The sequence below is a fragment of the Melozone crissalis genome, unplaced genomic scaffold (assembly GCF_028551555.1).
Source record: "Melozone crissalis strain CALT ecotype California unplaced genomic scaffold, PUWL_Pcris_2 ptg000005l_1, whole genome shotgun sequence".
NCBI lineage: Eukaryota > Metazoa > Chordata > Aves > Passeriformes > Passerellidae > Melozone > Melozone crissalis.
The window spans coordinates 41548562-41569315 of record NW_026535783.1 but is presented as its reverse complement, the minus strand read 5'-3'; the positions used below and the strand labels follow the sequence as shown (position 1 = coordinate 41569315).

The following is a 20754-nucleotide window of genomic DNA, read 5'->3' as shown; positions in this document are numbered from 1 at the left end:
AGTCTGCATCCTAGCCTGCATTGCACAAATTTCTAATCCTGTCTGTCCCATCCAGACTTATCCCTAATATAAGCTATCTATTCTTATCATTATAGTACATTTAATCCCCCTCTGTTACTCCCCTCCCCTCCTTTCTGGACTCACCTAAGGGGTTAAAAGACTAGAGTACATTTGTGACTTGTCAGTGACATATAATACCCAGGTCCTTCATGCAATCAACTTTTACTTGACATGTATTTGCTCATCACAGGACCCGCATTACTACTGGGAAAATGAAGAAAAACCTAAATTAACACTTGACATTCAATATGGTCAAGTCCTTAATTGGCTGGGCTTCCTGAGAAAGCAATTTTCTATTCCCCAAACTGTTCGTGTGTCATGTGTGGAGTGCAGCTCTTGGCCATCACTGCTGTCCCTCGCTCACTCTAATGAGAGCAGATGAATTAGTGCTACGTGACACGATTTTAGCAGGGCTCCCTCATTCCCTCCCCCCAGTCCTTTTCCTCTGTTAGTGACAGCTGTGTGGCGGGGGGTGGGGACAAGGACACTAAGAAATGCCAATTCAAACAGTTGTGTGAAGACTGAATATTTTTTTAAATATTAAGTATTTTCTTGATATTCCTGGAACCTTGAAATTTAAAGGAGTAAGAGGATGTAAAAGGAGATGCAGCAGTATAAAGATATAAGAAATTAGCTGAGTTTGCCTGGATACAAATTAACTTCCAGCATCTCTCGCATCCCTCTATTAACCTGTAGCAATCTAATTAAAATGGAAATTTCCTACTGGAAAAGTAGTTTAAAAATATTTACAGAGTTGCTTGCTAAGTGAATTTGCATTTTTTAATGTATTTTTCATGTAAATAAAAAAAAATCATTTCTACAGCATGCTTCCCTGTATGACAAAGATCATGTACTACAAAAGAACATTTGTGTTTCTATTTGGAAATGACATCCATTGTATTCAATTCATTTTTAGTATATGGGAAATTTCTTTCATCCAGGATAGTACTCCTCACTTCGCAAAATAATTTTAAATTCTAATAATGGTTTAACTATCTGGAAACCAATGGAAATCCCATAAAGAGCCCAAGTCCTTCCTGAGTATTTGTTGACTGACAGACAAATGCATACTGCATAATGCTAACATAAAAACAAAACAAATTAAAACAATGTATAAAAAATGGAGTTTCAGCTGGTATCAAGGGTAATAAACTAGGAAAAAAGGAGACTACAGAAACAACACATTCAAAATAAATTAAAGTGCCCACCAAAAAAACCAAAGCATATAAATACTTGAACATGTATTACTGAAAATGTACAAATGATTGCAAAATATTTCAAGGAATTCTATGAGACCATACTTTCACTTGACTTCTTAAATGCAACAGAAAAAGCAACATGTGAGTCATATACTATGAAAACTTTAAAATTAAGCCTCATATTGCACAATCAGTTTAAGCAAAAAAATTGTAAGAGTTATATTAACAGTATAGATGAACTTGCCTCAGGAAGTGCCTTTATCTCAGATCAAAAATCGTAGCTTTGGAATTTGCAAGTTATCTCTCCGAATCTGAGCCTGGTCTTGAAAAGTCATATTACCTCAATAATATAACACACAAGTGCAAACTTTTAGTTACAAAGTAGAAGAAATATATTTTTTTGCTGTAAAATACATGCATTATCCAAAACAGAAATGAGATTTTTCACTGTGTGTTTCTGCACCTATGACAAAGGTGTGCTGATTTTTATGGCTATGGTTGTAAATATTTCAATAAAGCAACAACAATGGTGTTTAAGCCTCACTTTTTCCTATTTGCTTTGAAAACACCCTTTAAACATTTCAGTGTTTTCAAACTACACTGAATGAACACAAACAGCTTTGGACACCAAAATTTCTAGAAGGCTTTAAATGTTCCTCTTTGTCAGATGCTCTAATAAGCCCTCGAAACACAATGAAAGCTCTAAAAGGCAACTATGATAAAAAAATAAAATATCAGTCATTCTCAGTGTTACATCTTCCCACAAAAGAAGAGCAAAGAACAGGACTAGACCACCGACCATACCTGGATTAGCAGAATGCTAAACTTCAGAGCACCTCACTGACAACAAACAATTCCACATTTGAAGCACTTGGTGAGGAGAGAAGTGGTTAAGGTTTCCCTTTAGAACAAACCCCAAAGTTTACTCCTATAATTTTTTCAAGAAACAAGTACTGTAGCAGAAGCATCCTCAAGAAACAAAGGGCATAGTGATCTAGCTAATAGTGTTGTGGTGACCTTTGAGACACTGACTAGTCTGTCAAGCACCATCTGTGATATGTACAGCATAGTTAAGAGGAAGATTATTAGCTAGCCTAGAAACTGAAGAGCCATTTCAGTCTTAAAAAGAATATGAACTAAATTCATTGAACCTGTGCAGCCTGAGCATGCAGCACCTTTCTTAACACAGGTTAAGAAAGCCTTCCACTTCACAGGATATGATCCAAGGATTATGTTGAATACATGGCACCTCTCATCTTAAATTCATCCTGAGATTGGGAAAACTAAAATCAAAGAGGCACTATACCACAAATCACCTTTACTATCAGCAGTATCTTCTGTCAACACATATCACAGATACAGTAAAGTTCCTAGGAAACTCAGGACTACTCCAAAATAGCATAGAAAGACATGCATTAAAAAAGCCTTAGCATTCCCTAAAACCATTAATCCTATCTGGTGTAGGATATGCAGCACCAGCACCTTGATTCAGCATGCTCAGATTTTAATCATGTAACCTCCTTCACATTGCTGGACGAGAAGTAGAAATGACAGCAAATAATGGGTCAGAGGAACTACTTGCTGCTAAACTGAAAAGCTCCTTTCCTTACTGCCTACAGTAAAACAGCCCATTAAGAGTTGTTTTTTGATTAAAAACAAGTAAGTAATTTCAACTATGGCAAAGTGACATGTTTTAACTTGACATCTTGTTAAGGATGAGTACCCTGTGAAGCTCATGAAAGAGTGAAGAGATTCAGTGGAACACTAGGATTTACTATATATACTCAATGCCACTGTCACTTCTGTGCAAAACATGTCAACCCAGAAATATCTGACTCAACAGCCCTAAGGTTATTTAGAATAGAAAGTGAGATTTTTACATGTTTCACTTTGATGCCATGAAAGCAGCTGCATTAAGTTCTCTCAGTGGTTTTTAAAACCCAAATAAAATGCTTGCTCTGTGTTTTAAAAGTTACTGTGAAAATGTGTGCCACCCACCCAGTCAGTAATAGCTTACATTCACCATTTTCAGAAAAGATAAACACAGCAGAGAAGGAAATGATAATATAAAAACAGCCTGGCACGTGAAATGAGGAAAAGCATTGTAGAGTATCTGGCAAGACAAAGCACACAAATGTTATTTTGTGAAAATTAATAGCATCTGAAATTATACTCCTGTCCCAGTACTCTCACCCAACCTCATGCCCAAATTAAAAGTATTTTATCTAATTCCCAGTTGAGAAGGTTGCTAAAAGTGGTAAGTCACAGCTGTCTTGACATCAAACTTCTTGAACACAGAATATCAACGTCACACAACACACTTTGCAGATGCTTTGTTACAAGCAGCACCACTCACTTGATTTGAAATTCCTAAACTAGTTGTAAAATAAACTGATAGTCTACAGCTTCTTTGTCAGTTAAAGTCTTATTTACAGTTCTGGAAACAGAGAAACACTTTATTATGTTTAAACTTATCTGCATTTTGATTGGAATTTCACAATGACCAGTGGGTCAACTCAGTGGTACCTCAGACAGAGGTACTAAGGCTGAGAACAGAACCCACTTATTCATCATTTTATTTAGATATTCTCCCTTTCATTCCTATTGAAATCTCTAACACAAACAAATTCCGTTTAAAATACAAACTAATTAACTATCCATTCCTTTTAAAAGAGTTGGTATAATGCTGATACCTGGCTTGCCTCAAGATTTTCAATTATGAACAGAACTTATCTTTCCCTGAATACAATAAACAAAAAGGCATTGGACATCAAATTCTGCCCACCATTAAATGGTGCTTGCTCACAGCATATATCAATATTTGCTTTGATACACCTTGTTTCAGAAAACTGTACTCTCATAACACTTTTCTTCAGTCAAGAGAATATCAGCTATCTATATGAGCAAGTCTGCTGTAATTGATTGTATGGAAATTACAGCACTGCTGTAGCATCTGCACAGTAACTTCACTTCAGAAGATGGAGATCATTTCATCCAGTTCCAGATATGTAATTTTAAAATTTTTCTGGAGCTAAAAGCATTGGCTGCGACAACTTGCAAAAACCAATGACCGAATTTAGTGCTTTAATAATGACTTTAATAATTTCAGCAAGGTTTTATCTTCACAAAGATAGTGACTTTCTAGACCACATCTATCTAGCAAATAATGCTGACTTCTGCCACATGTTTTGAGTGGTTTCATGGTAGTCAATGACTACCACAAATAAAACTTAGTGCAAAGCTCTCGCAGTACTGTTCCTTATAGAGGTGATGAGCAAACATATTTCAGTCCAAGCAGAATTCTGGGAACATGTTTCCCTTAACTATATAGTTATAGTAAGTTGACCCAAAAGCCTACACTGAAATTCAGGTAGCATTTTCAAACCCTCACTTTGTTTTTTAGTATTTTAAACTACAGGAATTTCTATACTCTTGGGGCCTGGATACCTACATTTCTAGAAGCCAATTTCCATATCTACAATATGGTAGCAGAAGAAAAAATACCCTGAATTCTAATCTGAAGAACATCATGAATAAGAACAATATTTTTAAAAAATTATGTATTTACATATTTTATTTGGTACTGTGGCACCACTGATGGTTTTGCCATTCTTTTCAGTGAGTCTCAAAGAGCATGAAATTCCTTATGAATCAATTACATGCTTAAAAATATAAAGAGGCTATGTATGTTAGCTACCTGAAATTATTAAAGATAATATAAGAAAAATGCATTTATAGTAGGTAAAGCAAGATACAGACAATTTTTAAGATTGAATTATTTAGGTCTCTGATTGTTGTAAGCACCGCAGAGTTAGCTTCTGGAGAAATTTCCAAGTGGAAAGTATAATGTTTTTAGATATGTCCAGTCTCAGTGCTACAGTGGTTATATGAATACATTATTTACATACTTTATTAGTTTAAAAATTATTTACAACGATACTGTATCATTGCAATGTGGATTTTTGCATGGAGACTAGAGTGTGTTATAATTAATTCAAAGGAGAAAGAAAGAAAGAAAGGGTTACAGAATCCACAAAAAGCATGCAGTCGAGATTCAGACTGGCACACAGTGTGTGATAAAAATCAAATATGGAACATAATGGGACATATGGAAACATATCTTTTGTGCAGGGAAGGATGAATCACGAGTTCACAGCTGGAATTTATGTGGATCCTTATTTAGTGGAGCATCTGTAGCCACTGTTTAGCTACATTCCCACATCAACAACAAAACAGTGCCACAGAAGAGAACACATGCATCAAGCTCCAGCTGGTATCTGCGCCCACCACTCCTTTCTTTTCCCTGAAGCCACATTTAGTCAGTTTTCTTTTTACAGTTTGTAGGTGTATAAACATGCATATGTAAGTCAGTAAATTAAAAAAAAATGCCACACCTGACCACTGCTGAATTTTGGAAGGGATAGGGATGTGGTATAAAAAGGACAGGCTCAGGAAAAAAAACAAAACATACAATCATTTAAAATCTGCCCCCTTTTTACAGTGTTACTTTTGCATTTACAAATTTAGGTATTTCATTAACTTTGCATGTTAGAAAAGTTTTATTTAAGTTTGGTATCATTACAAAAGCCATTAAAAACATAAATTTAAAAATCATAGGAATCATTATTTATTTGGGTTTGTTTGTAGAAAACCAAATTTCAACTTCCTCTTCATAAAACTGCTTATGGATGGAATTGCTTGAACATTTTCACACCTGATTTTTTTTATCCTCAGCATTAAAACAAAGCAATAAATATTAGTAAAATAAAATAAGCATGTGGAGAAAGACATAATTTTATGTCTAAGTCCTTTCATGCAAGAGTTACATAAATATCATAAAGATATTTATGTAACATAAAGATATTTAAATTGGGTGAGTTTTGTTTTGGGGGGTTTGTGATGTTTTCCTTTTTAACATCATTGATGTCTATGCTATGAGTTAAATAATTTTCTTCCACTGCCTTCTGAAAGATTTAATAAATGAAGAGATAGATTAAGAAACCATACATTTTTATGCAAGATTAAAATGGCACTTTAAATTTTTAAAATGTATTAACTATCAGAGCTATTGAGCATTGAGTTATCAGAGGATTGTTTTTTTAAACTAGATATACCACACAGTCTCTTGTAAGTGTAAGTGTATAATTAAAATTTTGAAGAATCTAGACTTTAAAGGTCATGCTTTTACAAATAACACATTATCTGAAACTAGAGTACAAAGCTTTAATTTGTTCCCCAAATTTTACTTCTACAATTATTTCTTCATTCAATATTTAACATGCTCCATCACAGAAGAAGCAAAATCTGAATTATGTTTTTCTTGAGGAAAGACAGTGGGCAAAACCCTCACAACAATTCTGCGATTATAGAAGTATACTTGTATTGATTTCAACGAGAAAAGGAGTAGGCACTTAAAATTACAATCTTCTTGTGTTGTAAAGAATTGGTTTTCCACAGAAAACCTTTGCATAAGCAGAAAATTTTGAGATACCTGGTGTTTCACCTATAATTGTGTACTGACAGGGTGACTAACTCAATGAAGCTTTCACCACAAGATAATAGATAGAAATTATTTTAAATAAATTTTCAGATGGGCCTGACAATGTTGAAAAAATACTAGCCATGTTTATTATTGTCTGAATATTTTCCATATTCTCACCCATGTTCTAAACCCCAGCTTTTGCATCACTTCTTAGATAATCAGACTGGAAAGCCACTAATGAAACTACCCTCATTAAAAAAAAATACATTAGCATGTGTACCAGCTTTATTTTTTCTCAATTTTTAACGAGAAGAAAACAAAAAATGCCACTTTACAATAATTACAATGCCAAAACTGGAGAAGTACCATTTTCCTTTAAATGAAAATTCACTCATGAGAGACACTACATTTGTCAAGTTCTTGTAAATAAATTATTTTGTAAATAAATTATCTAAGCACTAATTTAATATTGCAGCTTATACAAACAATTTTTTGTAATATTTAGGGGAAACAATGTCTTCAGAATGCTGTATCTAAAGGTTAAAACCCCCCACATTTTCAACTAAATTTAAATGTTTCAGTTGTATTTCTTATTTATCCTTGCAGAGAAAAATCAAAATCTCAGTAGATTCCCAAGCAATATTTTAAGAGGTCTTTTGAAATAGTATAATAACATTCTATTTAGATGATTTTTGTCTTTTGTGACAAAATTATTTTGTTTTATAGGAGGAGGAAATCAAAGTAGGAATACAGTGGATATTATACACTAGAAACAAATACAGCCAGTCATACACATTTTACAAATTTAAAACAGTGTTTACTATTCAGCTGTCACTATAACAGTAAAAACCCAACTTTTTTTAAAGAATAATACAATTATAAAAAAAATGCTGTAAGTAAAATGTATGATAATGAGATCCCATGTCAGACAGACAGATGTCCCTTATTTCTATACATAAAAAAATACATATATAGGGTGAGTTGAGGGCTTTTTTCCTAGCAGAAAGGAAGTCATTGACAGACTCCAGGTTAAAATATATTTTCTTCTGATCTGACCATTCACTCATTCCCTTTCTCTCTCTTCCCCTCCCCGCCCTAAACTGAACTTCAACATTGCATTAACAATGGACTAGCGGATAGGAGGCTCTATTAAAATGAGTAACTCACTGTGTAAGGTACTTCCTTTGCAGTATGCTCCATCTGCATGAAGCCAATGTTTTGGTGTGCTGTCTGCTGCTGTAACTAGTTCTCTCCCAGATATCAACGAAGCTGTGCATACATTCTATTTTTTTTTATGCAAATTATGGCTTTGGAGAGGTCATGTCTCAACACCACTGAATTAATAAGCAGCCAATGTGTGATATAAATAACATATTTAAAATCATCCATCAACTTTCAGATTATTACATTGTTTACAGAACGTAATCAAAACTGCTAATGGGTAGCTCTTACTGGGCATTTCTTTATGCCATTCTGCATGAAGATGCAGAAAAGCATATGAATAAATCTCTTTCTGGAGAAGTTTGTAAAAAGAGCACTTTTCCTGCCATCTTTAAGAACATGAGCAATTAAAATGAGCTGTTTCATAAAAGTGTTTGTACACCAATGTTTGAGTTACACTTGAGGAACAGTAATTCAGAAAACAGATTTCTGTCCAAGGCTTTGAAAGGTAAAAGACCCCCACTCTACTCCAAATCCTGAAAAAAATCTATAAATAAGCAACATTATTTAATCATGAGCAAGATACAGAATCCCTACAATTTTCAGAACAAATGATAGAATTTTTACACAGTTATGTTTTTCCTGTTTTAGTCACAGTAACCCAGAAGTTGGTTTTGCTTTTCATACCTGTTTTCCACAATCCTTTCTTCTGCGCATTCTAATTTAAAAGAAAAACTAATATTAGATAAAGCAACACATAATTTGACAGCCTACCAGTTAAATTCTGACAGGGTCAATAAAATGAGAGCTTGCAGGAGTCCCAGATGAGGAACACTTTCATGAATGCCTCCATTGTGTAAACTCTCCGTATATCCTGCCTGCAAATGACAGTCATATGCCACCAGCTGCAGGAGGCATTCCAGCAATGTCAACTGCTGTGGGGCATTAAGGCAGGGTACATGAGTTGGTACTTTTTAATATTTTTCCCTGGCTACTGCGAGAGCTGTCACACTTTACTCATTTAAGTGTTATTTTTTTAAAGACTACACTGTTTATTTAGAAATGTAAGAAAATATATAATTAAAGCCTTGGTAATGGAGCTCCTCATTTTAATAGTAGTTTTATTATATAAAGCCAGCTGGAAGCAATTATTTTTTCCTTGCATACTCTTCATTAGTTTTTACCTCCCTCCTCCCCAAGACATCTATTTCAGATGTTCTTATCAAATTTATGTATTTTAAAAAGTAAACTGTTCAGGGAACAAACAGCTACTAAAAGAAGTTATGATACGAAGTGTGAAAACACGTCCACTACTCAGAAAAACTGCTGCCACCACTTCCGAGGAGACTGCTTTCCTATGAATTGCACTTTACAGATTGCCATAAAATTTTTAGAGAATTCCTGCAAGAAAGAAAAGGCACATTTTTAATTAAGAACTAAGTCTGAACACAGTGATAGAGGTTTGTAGGTTTGATTTGAACAGCTTAATTTGCTTTTGAATAACTCACTGAAGTCCAGTCTGATTTATTTTTGTCTACTAGGTCTGTGTGGAATAAAATAGTATTCAAGTATTGCATGAGTTTAATTTTCCCATTTTTCTTGATATTTTCATTGTAAAATAAAATATTTGATATATTGAGAATAAAAATACAATGAGGATTTTTTTTTTCAAACATTAGCAATGCCTTGGCTAAGAAATTGTACAAAGTAGAGGTCAAATTGAAATGCTTTTCACCACCTTCCATGTGATAATCCAGCACATCACACATTTATACCGTTTTTTGCATACAGACATACTAAAATATAACAACACTGAACTCTCCATGTCAGCATTTACATTAAACCATCCCTGGAAGTGATGCTTCTCCTCTCTGCCCCTTATGTCTTCCTACAGACCCTTATAATCAAGATTGCTTTAATTATTCAATTACTAGCAAGAAGACGTCTTCTTTTAATACATATTCAGATATAGATACAGAGGAAGAAAAACTGCAGGGAAAGAAAAATGAGGAAAGACATAAATAAATAAAGGGTATCAATAATGATCTATCATAAAATGACATTTTGCCGTTGTACTTCCGCAGGAGCCGTAACATCTCACAAGACATCCCTCTGAAAGCAGCAATAAAACTGCAGTACAGTACACAAGGTTTTGTATTCTGTGCAAGCAAAGGGCAATGAATATGCTAAAAGAAAATCAATCTGCATAAAAAGATCTGACAATAACATCTTCTGGTTGGTTTTTACATGTATATATTTCTAATGAGAAAACAGAGAAGAAAGAACACTTTGGGAAGCCAAATTTTTATGTAAACTAGAATAATTCCTGTCAAAATGCTACCTTATTGATTAAATCACCCTTTATTGTTGCTATTTTTTCTTTGGAAAAGTTTGCAATTTCAGTTAGCAAAGAGTCCTGTAAACATTTCTTCTCCAATTTTTTTCATGTTGAATTATCCTGCCCAAATTTCATTCTGTGATTTCCGGTTGGAAAAATACAAAAGTTCACAGATATACAGAGAGCAACCATAATTTTGCACTGGTAGCTTCCAAGGTAACACACAAAAAAACTGAGCTTTCAGTAAAAGAGACATAAAGCCACACAGAAGCCCATAATGTCTAAAAGCTCACACCTGACCCAGCTTTAACAGAGAACCTTGTTTAATTTCTGGATTTTAATAAACCAGGAAAGCAGGTTTAGATTTCCTTAAGAAACTGCAACTGCTCTTTTTTTTTTTTTTTTTTTTATTTTGTTCCTTTCCTTGGTGTCTAAGTAATAGAAGAGATTAAAATACACAAGAGCAACCTTCTCTACCACCACAGAATCTTGTCTTGCAAAATATCTGCACATTTAGCTCCATAAAAGTTACACGTGTACAGAAGGTTTATAGAATTGAGCTCCACTTACAGCTTGCTCTGAAGGCTAGCACACTGCTATCTGTGATTCTGTACCTAAACTATATGTTGTCCTTGATGCATGACAGAGCCTTCAATGACATGAATGGAAAACACATGCTTGGGTCACAGTGAGGATGTGATCCTTTATATTCTGATTTCCTCTTACTAGTACACCAAGTGTTGAATTGTTCAGATGAAAAGAACTAAACTTTTCAAAGCTAGAAGATTGCATTTTAAAGACACCAATCTTTAAGGAATACATTAAAGAATGCATGGAGAAAATACACATCATGAGATTCAGGTAATCTATCTCTTTCCCTAGAATTCTGGTAAAATAGAGTTTGAAAAGAAATACCACAAATAAACAATTTGTGTTCATTAGGTGTGTCTTGCTGTTCCCTGGGTTGCTAAAAATTACTGAGGAAAAGAACAATTAAAGCACTGTTTTCAACATTAATTGCAGTAGGTATCACAAAAAATAGACAGGCATTTACCATGTCACTCAAATTCTTTTATAAGGGAAATATTCCAAATCCCACAGGTAGGCAGACTGCAGCACAAATCTCTACTGGTGTATTTGTTTTGTGGTCCATTTTCAGATAAGCACCACCTCAAATAGTACAGTAAGTTTACCTGCCAGTTACAGAACATTTCAACTTCAATGACAAGCTCAGAATCAATTTTCTCACTTTCCATAAAACTTCTCCAAGTACCGCTTATTATTCACTTTGTAAGAGCAGATTGCTGAGTTCTGTGTGGTGCATGGGAGGGAACAGCACGATCGTAATCATGACATTTTCTTTTCTAAACTCCCATGTTCTCTAAGTGGCAGATGACACTCTCCTTTCCTTTGCACAAGTGCACAGATACGCATCATCAGTAGAGGATGGGAATGCAGTGGCTTCCCGAGAGAGTCAGGATAGCATCAATGGTATACTGTTAGCAAGTTCACACTGATCAAAGCAATTCTGAGATGCTCACCTCCTCACCCTCCAAAAGAGATGGCCTTCCTGTGACAAAATATTGTGTGACACAGTCATGTAAGTGGCACTGTTTTCTCTGTCAGTGAACAAAAATAATTTAGAAAACAGTTGTCAAATATTTCAATAAAGGAAAGGAGGTATTAGGGCATTACGATAATGAGTGGGGTGAAGAGTAAAGCAACAGATGCCTGTCCATTGGCTGATGTACAGTCTCTTATCTTGGACATTTGTTACACAGACTGATGTTAAACTAAAGAATACATTTTAACTCACTGAAAAACTGCACATAAACACACAGAAATTTATTATATAAAAATACTTTTTAAGTTTACTCTTTTCTACAGGTCAGCCGGGCGTAAAATAAACCCCTTGATTAGAGTTTCTCTAGATGCTGAAATTTTGCCTCTACACTCTCTGAATCATAGCAAAAAGCTGCATTACTGGTTCTCTTTCTGAACTAAATGATTGAGACAGTAACAGTGGAATTCTCCCTTTCTCCCTCTTCTCTGTTTCAGTCTTCTCCTGTTTGAGCCAACATGATTCATCACCTCCTGGGTATACTAGGAGCCCCAAGTTTGGAAATTCTTTTAAACTGTGAAGAAACATTAGTCTACAAAGCAAATCCTTTTACAATAGCACAGGCACTATTGTTCAAGAAAAATAACTGAGCGAAGGAAGCTACACACAGCACAGGTTTTGAGCATTTCTAGTAAGAAGCAAGTGCTCTTTAAAGCTTTTGTTTCTGATTCTACTTTATGACGGCAGTTCTGTATCAGTGAACAGGGTGTTCCTTAGCAATCAGCACAGTGTCACAATGACCTGGCAAATGCGAATGCTTTCACTATCACTACAGTCCTTGCAATCTTGCCTCAGCTGTGACCCATTCACTTTTGCCCCAACTTCACTAAGATGCCTTACTCAGCATCTAATTAGTTAGGGAAGATTTGCCTTGGCTCTTAACCCTGACACAAGAGCAGGAGACTCTGCTGCTGTTTTATACCAAATCTGTTCCGTCACTACATTAATCAAATCCCTATAAAATTATACATGAATAAATAACTACTAAAATAGAAATAAAAAAATATAAAATTGTGTATTTTAAATTGTTAAACACTAGTACTTATTGCACAATATATATTTAAGCATGTGATTTAATATGTTTCAATGATTCATGCAGATTTTACAGTTTTGTGCATACATATCTCAAAGCCCTGACAGTGTTAGCACATCATCAACAGATACAGAATGGCTCAAATATGTTCAAACACTGTATGTGTATATGTTCAAGATTAACACGTATAGAAAAGAACAGGAAACAATGTGCTGTATTTTAGTTCTCCTTTAAATACTGAACACAGTGAGAGAAGCTGTTGAAATGGATTTTTACTTTTGATCATGTATCATGCACATAGCTATGTATCTATCATTGCATGTACTTGTATGTCTAGTTGTCTATGGTACACAAAACATCCTGCATTTTTGTCAGGTACAATATCTCCCAATGTTTCTATTCTGAGGTACATTGGAAACAGCAAGAAATTCTTGAGGCAAATATTTTTTATTTGATAAAAGGACAAGTACATGTTTAAACCATGCTTTACCAAAATACCCAAAAAAATTAAAAGCAAGTGTCTGAAATAAGACAATGTAACTGATAAATCTTCTAAATTCATATTAGCACATGAACTTAATCACAAGCAGCATAAAAAAGGAGAAAACCCTACCGGGGCTCAGCTAATCTTTAGAATGTGAGATTCTTTAGGTGTGAGAGAGATATATATAAAAAATTATAAGATTATTATATTTGCTGATTCTTATTTACAAAGGTGATTGTTAGCTACTTTAAGCTATGAAATGCGTTTTACCAAAGCCAATCTTCCTCTCAAAATGTTCATAGTAAATCAATGTATGGTATTACAGCCTGTTGTCAAATTAAGTTTGAACTCTTTTCACATGTACGTAGTTACATGCTACAGTAAAACAGTTAATTACTTAATAAATGTTAAAATTGCATACAACCTCTATGACCAGCAACCCAGAAACATTTAAAAAGCTTTCACCTTCAATCCATTAGACATTACACTACTCTCCTATTTTTAAATACAGGTTCAATAAACAGTTTATGTGCCTATGCCTACATCAATGCTAGGAACTATCAGATGCAAGAATACAAGCACAGCTCAAAACAGGCAGTGCATGTTGTCTGCAATTTAATAGTTCTAGTAATATAAGCGCATACGCCAAATATTATAAGTATTATTTAGTTTTCCTTGGAATAAGCATGCATTTATGCAAGGAAAAAAAGCTGAATTTACTGTACCATATCTCTTGTGAACAGATGCGTCTATATTAATATACATCATTGATTTAATTTTTCGTTTTCTTGGCTTCTCGCTCACCTATCTAGAAGTGATTTCTCTGGTGATAACTAACACATCATGCTAATGAGAGAATCTAATGTACAATAGAGAAATGTCACTACTAATAATATTTGCATGAAGTTAAATAAAGCAACTGTAAGAGAATGTCAGACAGTTGTTCTTTAATAAGATACAGTTACACAATGAAATTATGTTGTTAATTTTGTTACATCATTGAGTGAATCCTAAATTACAATATAATGATGCACAGATCCATTTATAATTCTGTGTACTGCTTTTTCACTCTCATGTTGAAAATAGCTTCTGGAAAGGCTATTACCTTTTTATCTGAAATGGATTAAGCATACTTTTTTCTCAACAAAAAAGGTGGATGGTTCTGGCATTTTGTGTCACTGTGGGTTACAGCCATTTTTCTTACAGTGTCATTTCTGAAATGACTTTTAAGTATTTTAGAACATTACAGCCCTTAAGGTAAGTGGATGAAGAAAAATGGCATTTCTTATTCTGACCAATGCACAAAACATTTATGAAAGCAGACAATCACAAAAGCCTGTTTTTTCTTTTTTTAATCAATCAAGCCCAGACCTTCTTTTCTGTTGTTAACAACTCCTTGCCAGAACTAGAATGGGCAGTGCGTGCCCTGGACCTAACCAGACGAGCATGGAAAAGAAGCCAAGGGTTTCTGCTCATTCTCGACCTGTCACTGATCAAAGTGACCCAAAGAAGCACTCCTTTTTAAAAGTTAAGATTTACGCCCTTTGAGGTTATCAGACATTCTTCTGTATACAGAAGGGATGACCCCTTTCAGGCAAATCACAGACTTTTACATTGACAAAAGGTACATAGGCAAAACAATGCAGTCAAGTGGCCATGTCATAAACTTCTCACAGGTAATTTAGGATAGTATTCCTTTTCCCCTCTCACCCCACCAAAATCTAAATTTGCTCTGGAATGTGGACATACCATTTTTTATGCTTTCATTTGCGAACGAAAATAGTCCAAAAGTAAGTACCATCACACTTGTTTTTAATAGCCCAAACTTGTACAATCCATCCTAATTTTTCTAAGACACATATCACAATGAAGTTCATTTTATTCTGAAGAAAGTTATTCACTCCTATATAATGCAAATAGCAATGCAGTGTGAGTTGAGAGGTAAGAGGAGGGAGGGATTGAAAGATTTTGTTTTATTCTAAATAAATCTTCTTGCTATGCTTCGATTTTTCCACTAAAAACCTGCTTGAGATTAAGTTACAGTTCCAAGGAAAAGTAATGGTGCTCAGAGTTTGTTTGCTTCTAAAAATATGTGGAAAAGCAGCATTACACTTAGAAATTTAAAAGACAAATGTCCCTAGCATTACTGTGTATAGCTGGAAAAGTTTCACTAAACAGTTCTTTCAAACCATGCCAAACTTTGCTAGCAACTTATGCACATTTCATAACTTCATGTTATTTGTACTTGTGAAAACAATTTTTGTCAAAGCATAGGAAAAGCTGAAAAAATACTTACATTTTCAGAAGATGGACTGAAAATAATTGACTAGCAAATGAATGAAAATAGATAATAGAAAACAATATTCAAAATTTCAGTGATTTACAAAGAAACACTGGCAGTTAGACACAAATTTGCAACTGCACTTGCACACTGTATGTGCAAGACAGCAAGTTACAACAGTCCCAACAAATCAGAAATTTAAGGCAAAAATGCTATCATTAAAGAGGGGAGAAATGCATTTAGCAAAATAATTTACCCTCCTTTTAAAAGCATGATGAAAGCATATTTGCACTGGATCTGTTTAGCACATGATAAACAAACAAACAAAATATGACAGGAGATTAACAAGTATACAAACGTGTCACGAGCAGGCTTTTAAGAAATAAATCTGTTCGATGTTACCACCTTTTCAGTGCTACTGTGTATGTATGCCAATTCACACTGATGCAGCATCCACCACACATTTAGTCACTTAGTACATTACTTCTCACTTTCTATACAGAATATATGAGCATTCATGTTCAATAATGTACAAAATCCAGTTAATATTCAAGAATTAGTACATAAAAATATTACTTAAAAAGAAAAATGGCAACCATAAATAGCCTAGCTTGAGTGCATACATGTTTGGTCTGGTTTAATAAGCTAGTTGTCTCAAATTATTTTACCCTCTTACACATTGTGATGCTCTTCTATTTAGTTTTGTTTCCTTTCTTTGTCAGTGTTGAACATTTTCTGGTATTTAAAAGACCACACAGTCTAAATCTGTTGAAAAAGATCTAATACTAAACAGGCAATCTAGTGCTATCTATGTGGTTCAATCATCATTTATCAATTGATTGTTATCTGGATCTAGTTATGTTAACTCTTTTGTGGCTGAAATGTAAAGAACCTATCCTCCACCCCTAAAATTTAACCCGACTTCTTGCTAAAAGAATACAGCAGGTAATTAGGATAACTGCTTTCCATGCCATTGCCTAATATCAGTGAAACCAAACATGTTATGTATCACAGACAGGCATAGAGCTGATAATGTTTGTAAGCAGTGCGGTAGCAATTCACACTTCCTAGTGCCAAGCAGTGTTTTTGAAATGTGCATCTCTACCAGGAAATGAACTTTCTTACTTTCAAGAATGGGAAATTGAACAGAGTTGCTTATTTGCCTTACATTGATTGCATTCTATACCAGCATACTGTATCAGCAGTAATCAGGGTCCCTCTACAGGATATATCAAAATATTCCTTATTCAAATGCCTTCATCCTGTCCTGAGCTATACTGCTTAAATGGTCACCCATAGACAACCGCTATTGGTTAAAAACTAACTGCTTTGGAGTTTTTCTTGGATTTAAAGTTTGTTTTTTTTTAAATATTAAACTGTTGTTTTATGGTCAGTATTCAAGCATGTTTTGTTCCTTTAAAATAGAAAAACCTATTTACTTTCCCTCTCTTTTCTTACTGTACAACGCCTCTCAGGTAAATTAATTAATTCAATTTTGTATCCAGCATTAAAAGAAAGTCAAATATTACTACAAAAATGTATTAACTCCTCTTCTGGCTAACACAATATTTCAATTATTATCCATCAGCGTCAGACCATAATTGGAAACTAGTTTCCAGAAGGGCAAAACATCTCCTGGTAGGGAGTCACCCTGTTAAAAACCTCCAGGTTGAACTTCCCTCCCCTGTTTGAGCCCCATCCAAGCTGAAAGTTTGTCCCTCTCTTTTTTCTTTTTTTTCTCTCCTTCCCCCCCCCCCCCCCCTTTTTTTTAATCCCTTTTCCCTTCCCCTTCACCCAGAAGAGCCAAGCAATTGTGCAAAATTTACTGTAACACACAAGGCGCGTATCACCAAGTGCATGGTACAGAGACACTGGCTCCTGTGATTAATTATCAGTTATAACTGGCCTTGCAGTAACATTTTCGCTTTCCCGTCAGAACCGGCATACCAAGCTGCCTTAAACGCGGCCCCCGGTGAAGGAGCAGCTCTGGGGAGGACGCCAAGGCTCCGCTCCGCAGAGAGAGGGGGAGCGAGAGAGGGAGCGAGCGGGGAGAGGGAGCGGGAGAGGAGAGACCCGAGCACTGAAACTGTCTCCTCTAACGACCCTCAGCTCCGCGCTGGCAGCAGCTCCAGCAGGACAGCTCGTCGCTCCTTCCCCCTGAATAAAACTGTGTTCTGCCACATGAAGCCAATTATGCCGTTCTGAGGGGCCCCCTAAATTTAGTATCAGTTTGATTTTGGGGGCTTATGCACTCAGGAAGAAAAAGGAGTTTTCCTGGGATAGCAGATACTTTTATTTATGGGACGGGGGGATAGCAAAGGGGAAAATGCTGGAACAAAACAAAAGCAAAGAAAGAAAGAAAAACAATCTTACTCAGAGCAAAGCTCCATTTGGAAACTTTAAAACAAATGCTCTGCTTTTACTTAAGGCTTTAATATTTTTTTCTTCTTTTAAAAAGGAGCCCTTAGGGAAGAAATGAAGTAACCATGCACATTCCAATGACATAGTTATGACAGTTCAGAGGCTAACTATGTAGTGATGAATGAAACAAAAATGAAACGTGGAAAGAAAGAGAAAAAGGAGGGAGGAAAAAAGCACAAAAATTCCATGTTTTAAAATAAACGAAAGTAACGTACCTGTTGGGACATTCTGAATAAGAGGTTAGTGTCAGTGTTCTGCCATGTCCCCATGAAACCAGAGTCGGTCGCTGCCGTTCTTGTTCCGAACTGCATGGAGTTGTCAGTGCAGGAGTCTCTTAAAGTCAAGTCTCTTGCCCTCTTTCGCTCTCTGTGTCTCTGTGTGTGTCTGTCTCTCACATCCACTTCTGCCTCTTCTGACTGAAAAGTGAAGGTGGATTTTTTGAGCCTCTTGGCAGCGAGTAGCAGGAGTGTAGTGTAGTTAAGAAGCTAGCTGCACTGTGCATTTCATTTGGGAAGGGGGGATTCAGGGGAGAGGGTCAGAGCTTCTTTCGCACCTTCAGCAGAGAGACCCCTATCATTTATGCATAGATTGTGACTCCCCAAGCTCGCCTTTGCTCAGTTTAACAGCTGCCTGTCAGGTGTGCATGCAGCACTAAGGAGACCCAACCATCAGCTTCAAACTCTCAGCCACTGGATGTCATTGGATAGCAGAGCAAAGAGTCAACTGCACTGCTCCTCTGTCAGGCACCAAATGACATCCTGCACTAACCCTTCAGTCTACAGATACACAGATACACACACACGCACATTCTCTCTAAGTAGCACAATGATTAGAGTGAATTGGGAGGGAAAAAAAGGCTGTGGCCCTTTCCCTGTCTTTCTCTGTTTTTTCTCAACAATGCTGTCATGTACAGCATGTTATATCTGACACTTGCCTACCACACAGGATTAGCAAATCCAAAGAAAAATAAAAATAAAAAAGAAAAAGCGAGAAAGCAAGCAATTAAATACATGCACTATTAACTTACAAATAAAACATAAAAGTTGGCCTGATTATTTTCTAAATACTAGTCAGAAAAGAACTGCAGAAGTTAGCTTCTATCCCAAAAGAAACTCTTACCCAAGAGGGGGAAAAAGACATGATCCAACTTCTTTTGAAATAAAACTAGAAAGTCACACACTCATTTCATCTCTTACACCCCTCTCTCTTGTTGCCCACTGCTAAGAGTCTTAAGCAGAATCGAGAGCAAGAAAGGGTGGAAAAAATGACAAAGCTAGTCTTTCCTTTCCCTCCCCCAAAAGATCAAAAGTAGTTTTTTGGGTTTTTTTTGTTTTTTTTTTGTTTTTTTTTTTAAGAAGCTGGTGGAAGCAGATACAATACACCTTTCAAATAGTGAAGAACAAAGAAATTAACCACAGCAGAAAAGAATCTGGTCCCACACAGCTAAAAAGTAATGCAAAAAACCCAATGTTTTTCCTTTAAGATCTCCTGTATTTAAGGTACAGTAGTATACATCAAGTTAAATAATACTATTGCAATACTGCTCTTAATTACAAAGGCTTTCTAAAATTAATCTTGTTTGAAAAATTCTCTTACCCATTTCATCCTTTATATACAGAAAAGAAATCATAACTCTGCAAAAACTTCATAAATAAAACAAAATTCATGCAACCTTATAAAAAATGGCCAGAGTTTAAAAAAAAAAAAAAGTATCCTTTCCAACATAAGGAACATTCATCTTCTAATAAAATCTACAAATTTAGGAGGACAAATGTACCACTCACTGCTTTTTTCTTAACTCAGGAATAACAATAAACCTCACTCTCTGAAACAACAAAAGAAACAGAAGAGAGCTTCAGTGGCAGCTCTGTGTCATTAGTGTGCAATGAGAAAAGATGAGAAGATGTACACTATGTTGACACAAATGTGCCTTCCCCTCTAGACCCTACATCTCTTGAAAGCTTTTCTGTTAAACTTTCCTTCAGTTCAGCACCATTAAGTACAAAAAAAAAGAAGTCTCAGAAGCAGCAAATTCAATATCCAAGAAGAAACAAGGAAGAACCCCAAGAACTGTTGCTTTAAAATATATTAAGTCCACTTGTGGTCAATAAAAATATTCTCTACTGGGGAGGGGAAAATGACACTTAGGAGTCAATTGTACCAACAGTGGCTGTACCTTTACAGCTAGCTATTAGCCCCTCCAACTCCCTCTAAAATTTGCCAGCCTCTTCATTTCTGAAGTGGCACTCAGTGCCTCAGTCAAGCTGCATGCTCAGCTCCTGACCTTCCCACTAATGGCTGTTATTTGTGGGAGGCTTAAGGACACTGTCAATAGCAAGCTTCCTCCTCTCCGTTCTGCATCTCTTGTGTGCTCTCGCTCACAGTCTTTATCTCCATCTCTTACCCACTCCCCCCCCTCCCCCCGCATCGTTTTCCTGTCCTGCAGTCCTCTCCTCTCCCAGAGAATAAAACAACCACCCCCACACCCACATCCATGCACACACGCATGCATGCGCGTGCACACAAACACACACAAAATCAACTGGAGTGCAGCGGCAAGCACCTGCAGTAATAGACTCTTTTATTAAAACTGTTATTCTGCAAGACTTGAAATTCCCAGTGGATCGGGCCATGTCAAAGCCGATATAATTAACTAGAGGCTCAGCAACGGATC

The 20754-nt window shown here is 35.7% G+C and overlaps 1 protein-coding gene across 1 annotated transcript in view; it reads right to left on the bottom strand.

The window, feature by feature from the left end:
* The window catches only part of BNC2 (basonuclin 2), a 226929-nt gene extending 208436 nt beyond the window's left edge, over nucleotides 1-18493 (bottom strand). Inside the window, exon 1 of the mRNA XM_054287862.1 lies at nucleotides 18296-18493. Within this exon, the coding sequence (XP_054143837.1) occupies nucleotides 18296-18391 (96 nt within the window). The 5' untranslated portion in view covers nucleotides 18392-18493. The remainder of the gene's footprint in view (nucleotides 1-18295) is intronic.
* Between the last annotated feature and the right edge of the window lie 2261 nt (nucleotides 18494-20754).